This window comes from Schistocerca serialis, chromosome 2, assembly GCF_023864345.2.
Source record: "Schistocerca serialis cubense isolate TAMUIC-IGC-003099 chromosome 2, iqSchSeri2.2, whole genome shotgun sequence".
Taxonomy (NCBI): domain Eukaryota; kingdom Metazoa; phylum Arthropoda; class Insecta; order Orthoptera; family Acrididae; genus Schistocerca; species Schistocerca serialis.
In genome coordinates this window covers 617,175,043-617,185,368 of record NC_064639.1, presented here as the reverse complement: position 1 = coordinate 617,185,368, position 10,326 = coordinate 617,175,043, and the positions used below count along the sequence as shown (strand labels likewise).

The 10,326-nt window shown below is 44.6% G+C and overlaps 1 protein-coding gene across 1 annotated transcript in view; it reads left to right on the top strand.

Moving 5' to 3' along the window:
* Window positions 1–4,252: 4,252 nt before the first annotated feature.
* LOC126456281 (X-linked interleukin-1 receptor accessory protein-like 2) overlaps window positions 4,253–10,326 on the top strand; it is a 138,582-nt gene continuing 132,508 nt past the window's right edge. Inside the window, exon 1 of the mRNA XM_050092032.1 lies at window positions 4,253–4,485. Coding sequence (XP_049947989.1) covers window positions 4,253–4,485 — 233 coding nt within the window. The remainder of the gene's footprint in view (window positions 4,486–10,326) is intronic.

Genomic DNA, 10,326 nt, shown 5'->3' with positions numbered 1-10,326 from the left:
GTTAGTTAATCTCAGTATTTGACCTTATAAAACTTATTCCAGTGGAAAATGTTGGTCAACGTTAACACCATCAGCACAAGAATAAAGAAGTTTATATGTTTATATTACTTGTACTGATAGTATACAGGGTGTTTCGCAATGTGTAGATGATTTCGAATTTGAATAACGCACGCTAAAAACAAGATACAGTGAAAATGGTGCTGTCTATTAGTAATGTCGAGTGTCAAGTTTCAATCCATATACCGGTCAGCAATCATGTCGTACTGGTCGAAGCAACATGTTGCGTTCGTGGTGGCGTACTATTTTCAATACTGCGAATCTGTCGTGCGCCTGCAACGTGCCTTCCGTAAGCGTTTAAAGATTCAGCCGCCATATCCAATTCCTGCTCGTGGAATAATATTGAACTGGGTACGAATTATACGTACAGCTGCCAGTGCATCGAAACGAAGGTCAACCGGCCCTCGGAAAAATTTCCAAACTTCCAAGAACATGGAACGTGTGCGTAGCAGTTTACAGGCAAGCCCTCGTCATTCGTTACGAGAACTTGGTTCCAACAAGACGGCGCGACATGCCGCACATCCAACAAGACCCTGCAAGTCCTCCGTGAAGCGTTTGGTAACTGCATAACTGCATAATGTCGAATGGCCGCATCGCCCGCCTGGTTTAATTTCGCCAGGCTCTCACCTATGGGGTTATTTGTAGGCGAGAGTCTACTCATACCGGCCGAGAAGCTTGGAACAGTTAAAAGATCGAATTCGCAATGAAATTTCCAGAATTCCTCCAGAAGTTAGGAAAGATATGTTCGAAAAATGGGCGAAACGCCTCGAGCTTTGTGTACCAGCGAATGGTCGTCATTTGTCGGATGCGTATTTCATAAGTAAACTCTAATAAATGTTGTACCTTCTGTAAAATGTTCTACTTTGTTTCGCGAATGGTATGTGTATTATTCAAATTTGAATTCGTCAGAACATTGTGAAACATCCTGTATAATTAAGAGAGAGATGTATCGAGAATTCTATATTAACATAATAAATTTGATGCAATTGTTTTTTAGGGGGGGGGGGGGGGGTCATCGGTCTTCTGATTAGTTCGGCGCAACTCGCGACGAATTCCTCTCTTGCGGTAACCTCTTCATCTCAGACTAGCACTTGTACCCTACGTTCTCAATTATTTATTCGATAGACTCCAATCTCTGTCTATCCATACAGATATTACTCTTTAGAGCTCACTCTAGTACATGTCTTAAGACATGCCTTATCATCTTGTGCCTTTTCCTTGTTGGTATTCTTTACACGTTCCTTTCTTCGCCGATTCTACAGGGAACCGCGTCATTCTTTACCTTATCAGTCCAACTAATTTTCAACATTCTTCTGTAGCACCACATCTGAACCACTTCAATTCTCTTGTGTTCCGATTTTACCACTATTCATGATTCACTGCCATACAGTGCTGTGCTCCAAACGTATATTCTCAGGAATTTCTTCCTCAAATTAAGGCCTATGTTTGATACAAGTAGACTTCTTTTGACCAGGAATGCCCCTCTTTTTTTGTATTAGCCTGCTTCTTATGTCCTCTTTGCTTCGTCCGTCGTGGATAATTTTGCCTCCAAAGTAGGAGAATTCCTTAACTTCGTCTTGTTCATGATTACCAATTTTGAAGTTAAGTTTGTCTCGATTCTCATTTCTGCTACTTCCCATTTCTTTTGTCTTTTTCAGATTTACTGTCAGTCCATATTTTGTACTCATTGGACTGTTCATTCCGTTCAACAGATCCTAATGTTCTTTATTTTCGCTGAGGATAGCAGTGTCATCGTCAAATCTTATCAGTGATATCCTTTCACCCTGAATTTTAATCCCACTCTTGAACCTTTATTTTACTTTCGTTAGTGCTTCTTCGATGTGTACATCGAGCAGTAGAGGGGAAAGACTGCATCCCCGTCTTACGCCATTTTTAATCCGAGCATATCGTCCTTGGTCTTCCAGTCTTATTGTTCCCTCTTGGTTTTTATACATATTGTATAATACGCGTCTTTCCTTATAGCTTCAATTTTCCTTAGTATTTAAAACACCATACACCATTTTACGTTGTCGAAAGGTTGTTCTAGATCGACAAATGCTATGGCCAAGTCTTGCCTTTTCTTCAGTCTTGCTTTTGTTTCAAAGCGCAACGTCAGAACTGCCTCTCTGGTGCCTTTACCTTTCCCATAGTCAAACGGATCGTCGTCTAACAGATTCTCATTTTTCATTTCCATTCTAGACGCCAAGTAAAAAGAAACCTTTGTTTGACAAACGCAAGCATAAATTTTCAGATACGTTTATCAAATCAGCAAAAAATCAAAATTTTCTCAAACACGTCAACACAGTATTTAATTTGACAAACGGGTCAAACAAAGCAGCACATTGCCAAATACACCGAAGAGCCAAAGAAAGTGGTACACCTGCCTAATATCGTGCAGGGCCCCTGCGAGCACGCAAGAGTGCCGCAACACGACTTGGCATGGGCTCGAATAATGTCTAAAGTAGTGCTGGAGGGAATCAACGCCATGAATCCTGCAGCGCTGTCCTAAATCCCTAAGAGTTCGAGGGGATGGAGATCTCTTCTGAAAAGCACGTTGCAAGGCATCTCAGATATACTCAATAATGTTCATGTCTCGGATGTTTGGTGGGCAGCGGAAGTGTTTGAACTCAGAAGAGTGTTCCTGGAGCCGTAACAATTCTGGGCGTTTGGGAATTGTCTTGCTGGAATTTCCCAGAGGACATTAATGGATGCAATTGATCAGAAATCATGCTTACGTATGTGTTACCTGTCAGAGTAGTATCTAGATGCATCAGGGATCCCATATCACTCTAATTGCACACGCCCCACACCATTGCAGAGCCTCCACAAGCTTGAACAATCCCCTGCTGATGCAGGGTCCATGGATTCATGAGGTTGTCCGTATTCCCGCACATGTCCATCCGCTCGAAACAATTTGAAACGAGACTCGTCCGACCAAACAACTTGTTTCCATTCATCAACGGTCCAATGTCGGTGTTGACGGGCCCAGGCGAGACGTAAAGCTTTGTGTCGTGCAGTCATCAAGGGTACAAGAGTGGGCCCTCAGCTCTGAAAGCCCATATCGATGATGTCTCGCTGAATGGTTTGCACGCTGACCCTTGTTGATGGCCCGCATTCAAATCTGCAGCAATTTGCAGAAGGGTTGGACTTCTGTCGCGTTGAACGTTTATCTTCAATTGTCGTTGGTCCCTTTCTTGCAGGATCTTTTTCCAGCCGCAGCGATGTCGGAGATTTGATGTTTTATCGGATTCCTGATATTCACGGTACAGTCCTGAAATGGTTGTACGGGAAAATCTCCACTTCGTCGCTACCTCGGAGATGCTGTGTCCCATCGCTCGTGCGCCGGCTGTTACACCACGTTCAAACTCAAAAATGGTTCAAATGGCTCTAAGGACTATGGAACATAACATCTGAGGTCATCAGTCCCTAGAACCACTTAAACCTAACTAAACTAAGAACATGACGCACAACCATGCCCGAGGCAGAATTCGAACCTGCGACCGTAGCAGCAGCGCGGTTCCAGACTGAAGCGCCTAGAGCCGCTCGGCCACAGTAGCCGGCCGGTTAAACTCACTTAAATCTTGATAACCTGCCATTGTAGCAGCAGTAACCAATCTAACAACTGCGCCAGACACTTGTATTTTATAGGCATTGCCGGCCGCAGCGCCGTATTTTGCCTGTTTACATCCCTGTGACTCAATACGCATGCCTTTAGCAGTTTTTTTTAGCGCTTCAGTGCAATTTGAGAGAGACGCGCCGGCCGCGGTGGCCGTGCGATTCTAGGCGCTTCAGTCTGGAACCGAGCGACCGCTACGGTCGCAGGTTCGAATCCTGCCTCGGGCATGGATCTGTGTGATGTCCTTAGGCTAGTTAGGTTTAAGTGGTTCTAAGTTCTAGGGGACTGATGACCTCAGATGTTAAGTCCCATAGTGCTCAGAGCCATTTGAACCATTTTTTGAGAGAGACGCGGAATTTGACGAACTGTTTGTCTGTTTACGAGCGCTTTAAAGAGACACAGCCGTTGACCAGTTCATGACTTGACAAGTGACGCCGCTTGTTGCACTCCTCTCATATCTGCCTGAAGATTATGAGACACAGGCCGCGGCAGCCGGTAGTTACGCAGTGGGCAGCGACGGGGCAGGGAGGCTAGCAGGAAGTGCGCTTAGCGACTCGGCCAGTAGCTGCCAGGCCTCTCATGCGGCACAAGGAGCCCACCCTGGCGCTGCTGCTGCTGCTGCTGCTGCTGCTGCTGCTTGGCTTCGGGGCGCTGGCGCTGGCGTCTCGCCTCGGCAGCTTCTGCGAGCACCTCATCGCCCCAGGCCCCAGTCCGCCAACCATCAGCACGGAGCTCAACAGCGTTGACACCGCGTACCTGACCAAGTACAAGTCGCTGCACTGCTGCGCCAGGGACTATGACACCATCGAGTGGTAAGCGCCGACTGTCAAGCCTCATTTAGACCGGAGCGAATGGAAATGCGAGCAAACGAGCAAAAAAAATGTTCAAATGGCTCTGAGCACTATGGGACTTAACTTCTAAGGTCATCAGTCCCCTAGAACTTAGAACTACTTAAACCTAACTAACCTAAGGACATCACACACATCCATGCCCGAGGCAGGATTCGAACCTGCGACCGTAGCGGTCACGCGGTTCCAGACTGTAGCGCCTTTAACCGCTTCGCCACACCGGCCGGCGCAAACGAGCATTCGTCGACAATTTGCTAGGGTTCACTATCATACGCTTGTACCCGCGAACAGGCGTCGCCACTGGAGGAAATACGAGAGAACGAGTATGACGTGCCAGCCCTACGAACGCTGCGTTGTTGCTCTTCTGGCGCTAATGGTCGCCACTCGGAAAGAAAACAATGCGAAACTTCGTGAGTCAGATGGAGGTTGTTCTGCAAGACGAGCACGCTGTTTTTGACGGAACAACCAAACTGGAGTAGGAAAAGAAGAATGTAGCCTGAAACATGGTGCGCTTCACAGATGTCTTCGTTAGGATTGTTCCAAAACCTGGTACATATATCGGTTGATGCTTTTTGCTGGCTTCTCACTACAGTAGAGGAGGAAATATGAAAGTAGAACACTGACTACTGACGAGTAACATAACCTGAAGAAAGTCGAGAATTTATGCTCTGGTTAGCAGCAACTGGAAATGTTTAGTTTGGCAACTGTTTCGCATTTAAAACCTGGCTTCTTATTATAATTGAAGGGGAAGTTCAAAAGCTCCGCCAATTCCCCTACCTTCCGGTCAAACGCCTTAAGTCACTATTAGCAATGCCAGCTCGGCACGCACTGCTTGGCTCCTCGACTGGCTAAGTCCAGTTCAAGGTCACGCTGCTACTAGTGCCAGAGTGCATAAGTGATTTTTTTGTTTGTTTGTTTGTTTGAAACATGGGAGAGATAAGGAAAGGAGACAGGGAATTTTTATTGTCTATAATAGAACATACAGTCACCAGTAATCTTTATTTTACAATTATTGTTCCCTACGTTGGCCCATATAAACAGATACTCGTCTGCATTGTGCTTCTTCTTTTTTCTTGTGGACAAAGTAAACTGCTTGTCTGGCACCAAAGTACCATAGGGAACCCTTGCGAGTAGACCAGTACTCTCAGCTATACTCCATGTCTTCCAAGCCAAAATGTTTGCATCAGGGAAAGCCTCAAGGTCTCCATAATCAGCATGGTTACCCCGTACAACAGCCAAGGTCAGCCATGTACTGCCTCCAAAAACGAGCTTCGACATCACACGTGAACTGCATTCGTAGCCCACGAAAAACATTTGGACCAGCCATAAGCTGCTGCTTATTGAATTGACCAGCCAAGTCAATCTCTATTGCTCTCAATGACTTGTATACCGGAACGACGACGATATCCACGTTGCACAGGCATTGCCGAGGCACATCAACAACATCTAAACTTTCAATTAAAAGTTCCGGACTGTTAAGCCCTAGTCGATACATAAAACTGCTACCAGAACTTGAGGTATCACTGAGTATATAGGCAGTGTAGAGGGCACTACAGTCCATCCTATGATGTCGGCTACGACCTTAATGCCAACACACTCGGTGTAACGTTGACATACAAATTTTATCTAATGTAACAGCTTCCTCTTTACTGTTACAATTATTGTGATGTTTATAAATCTCAGTAGCTTCCCTATACATGCGAACTTGATGGTTGGTTGATTTGTGGGAGGGGGCCAAACTGCGAGGTCATCGGTTCCATCGGATTAGAGAAGGATGGGGAGGGAAATCGGCGGTGCCCTCTCAAAGGAACCACCCTGGCATTTGCCTGAAGAGATTTAGGGAAATCTCAGAAAACCAAAATCAGGATGGCAGGACGCGGATTTGAACCGTCGTCCTCCCGAATGCGAATGCCGTGTGCTAACCACTGCGCCACCTTGCTCGGTCTGTAGTTGGAGTTTAAAATGGTAAGGGAAATTTTTATACCCGGACGTTTTTAAGTGAAGTCGGTACCTGCCGTGAAAGCCCACATTGTATGAACATCTAAAATAACAGTGATACGTCAGCCATGTACTTACAGCTACCGGACAATAGACAAGATGTAGCAGGTCTTTCTTATGCTACAAAAATGTTTATTCTGCACATGTGCGAAGTTTCAAACAAGTATGGCTGATGGCAGAACTGTAGTGAACCAACAAAATGGCGACGACGCAAGACACTCATTACGACAACGTGCTGTAATTGAATTTTTGATTGTAGAAAAAGAAACGGTGGTATACATCCATAAATGTTAACTCGAAAGTATATAGTACTGATGCGGTTGAAAAAAGTGCTGTTGGCGATGGACAGAAAGAGTTAAAGCGTCAGGAAGTGCAGAAACTGTGATGTGCTCGGTCTCATTCATGACGTCAGCATCTGTCACAGTCAACACTGGGATCACACTTTGAAGATGACGAGAGCTAATACATGCAACGAAAACATGGCTACAAGCAGAGGACAAGAGCTTTTACCTACAGAGAAAACATGCTCTTGCACAATACCGACGTAAGGCCATAGAACTTGACGGAGACAATGCTGGAAAATAGTAAATGTAAAGGAGATGTTGACTAATATTGTCACCAAATTCCAGCTCTTAATAAAATACTTCCCGGCGGAGGTACAAGCCCTCCCTCGGGCATGGGTGTGCGTGTTTGTCCTTAGGATAATTTAAGTTAAGTAGTGTGTAAGCTTAGGGACTGATGACCTTAGTTCACACACATTTGATTTTTTTAAGAAAGCATGTTTTCTGAGAACAGGGCATTATTTATTGAAAGACATTCGTACATAATTTAAGTAGTGTGTAAGCTTAGGGACTGATGACCTTAGCAGTTAAGTCCCATAAGATTTCACACGCATTTGATTTTTTTTAAAGAAAATATGTTTTCTGAGAAGTGGGGCATTATTTATTGAAAGACGTTCGTACATACTCGCACATTTACTTTCAAGGAAATTTATTGTGCTGTTCCTTTTTAAGAAAAACAAATACAAGGCTTGTGCTTACACACTTACCTTACGGTAACAGCTAATGTAGGTATTTATCGTCGTTCTTCTGTAACACCACATTTCAAAAGCTTCTATTCTCTTCTTGTCTGAACTCCTTACCATCCATGCTCCAGAAAAATACCTTCAGAAAAGATTTCCTAGCACTTAAATTTATATTGGTTGTTAATAACTACTGCAGTCTGATTCCTGTACAAGTTATAAACGATCTTTCACTTCCTACATTTTATACCTGTTTCCTTCAGAATTTCAAAGAGTGCATCCAAGCACCATTGTCGAGAGCTGTCACCAAATCTACAAATGCTGTAAACGTAGGTATGATTTTCTTTAACCTACCTTCCAAGATAAGTCGTACGGTCAGTATTGCTTCGTGTGTTCTTGAATTGCTCTGGAACCCAAAATGATCTTCTACCAGTTTTTCCATACCTCGATAAATGATTTGTTTCAATATTTTGCACCATGATGTATTAAACTGATGATTCGGTGCTATTCACACTTTGTCAGCACCTGCCTTCCTTAGAACTGGAATTATCACATTCGTCTTACGAGCGAGGGGATTTCACCCGTCTCATACACCTTGCACGCCAAGTGGAATAATTCTGTCACGGCTGGTTCTCACAAGCGTCTCAATAGTTGTGAGGGAATGTTGTCTACTGCCGGAGCCTTGTTTCTAATTGCGCCTTTCAGTGCTCTGTGAAATTCTTCTCGCTGTATCTTGTCTCCTATCTCATCCTCATCTACTTCCTCTTCTCTTTCTATGATACTGCCATCAACAGTGCCTCTATATACCCTTCCCATATTTCAGCCTGCACCTCAGTAGATACAGGAAAGGGAGACGAAACCGCGATAAGTGACCAGGAAATGGCGGACAGCATTGCCCCAACGTTGCACACTGTTCAACAGGCGCTAAGGCTTGACAGGCAATGAAGTCGACGCTGTTATAGCCCTGCCACAGATAGCACCTTTGTTGCATTATTTACCTGTGATGCAGGTCTCGGATAGTTATTTAGGATTTTTAGGTCTTGAGAATACCGAGAGAGAGAGAGAGAGAGAGAGAGAGTAACTTTACATCTATCATTGAGTGTGAATATCTGCCACTCACAGTATTTTTTCGCTTTCCCATGCAATAAAATACTGCATCAGAGCAAATAGTGAGTTTTATATACACTATCGGATCAAAAATATTCGGACACCTACTTGAAGACATTGATATTGATTGTCTCCATGTTTCGCTTTTACGACAGCTTGAGCTCTAGTGGGGACAGTTTCAGCGAGTTGTCTGAATGGCTGTAGGGGAATGGTAGCCCATTATTCCTCAAATTCCGAAACCGCAGAAGATAGTGATGACGGACACTGAGGTCTGGAGTGAAGTCGACGTTCTAACTCATTCCGGAGGAGTACCTTTGGGTTCCAGTTGGAACTCAGGGTGGGCCAGTCGATTTCAGGAAAGGTGTTGTTCACAAAACATTGCCTCATACATGCTGCTTTATGACAGGGTGCATTGTCATGCCCATGCAAACAATCGTCCGTCTCCAAACTGTACCTCTACTGTACACAGGACACAAAACCGTAAAATGTCCACATATCCTTCCACATTTAGATTTTTCTTCAGCTAAACAAGGGCCGTGAAGGTGCCTCCATACTATAACATTACCTCCTCCATACTTGAATGTTGACACATATGGCAGGGAAGGTTTCCAGGCATTTCTTAAACATAGATACTTCTACTGGGTTGCCACAAGATATAGGATAATTCATCACTCCATATTACATGTTTCGTAATCCACCATCTAGTAGCATCGCTCTTTGCACTACCTCAAGCGTCACTTAGCTTTGACTACGGAAATGCATGGTTTATGGCCTATTAGACCATTGTACTCCATTCTCTTTACCTCCCTACGTAGAGTAATTGCGCAAGCTTAACTGTTGACAGCTATCTGGAATTCATGATTCCTTCTGCGGATTTCATGTGATTTATTTCAAGCCCACTCCGCAATGCTCTGTGGTACCTGTTCACAGAGTAGCGGGGTGATGGGGGTTTGGGGACAAACAATTTATTCAAAATGGCGTCTGTGTTTTCCCAACCCCTCCTACGGCATCACACCGCCTCCACTGCCTGGAAATGACGGGAAATTTTGGCGGGAAATAGGGAAATTGGGCTAATTCCAATAACCTAACTCTCCCAACCCTCTCCCCACTCCTATGACGTCACCCAACCCCCACACCTCCTCTGATGCGACCTCTGGAAATGGTAGGAAGTGGTCAGTCTCTGTTCAACTGCTGAAGAGGAAAGTTAGGTTACTGCACTTTATTTATTTTTGATGGGAAACAGCAATTCTGTGCTCAGAAGGAAGGCAGGGCATTTAAGTAATTTATTTATTTATGGTTCAGTTGGGCTACCTCCACTAACCTAATTCGGAGACATGTGTCTTCAGCTTGACACAAGGGACCAGCTGAGCTAAGTCGCACTACATCCACAAGAGAGTGCCATTGGCCTTCCCCTCCTCCCGCCTACCCCCAAACCTATGTCACTCCCCAACCACCACCCCTCCCCTGGAAATGACAGGAAACGGTCAGTCTGTGCTGCACTGCAGGAGGGGAAGTTTAGGTTAGAGTACTTTATTTATTTTTGATGGGAAAGTAGAGTACATTCGCTCTTAATTGCACATCTGAGTGCCTAAATTCGCAATACAGCTCGAAATTGACGATGTCCCACAGTTAGCGTTATCCTGCTGCACGAAAAATTCCGTATACCATTCGAAAGTAGG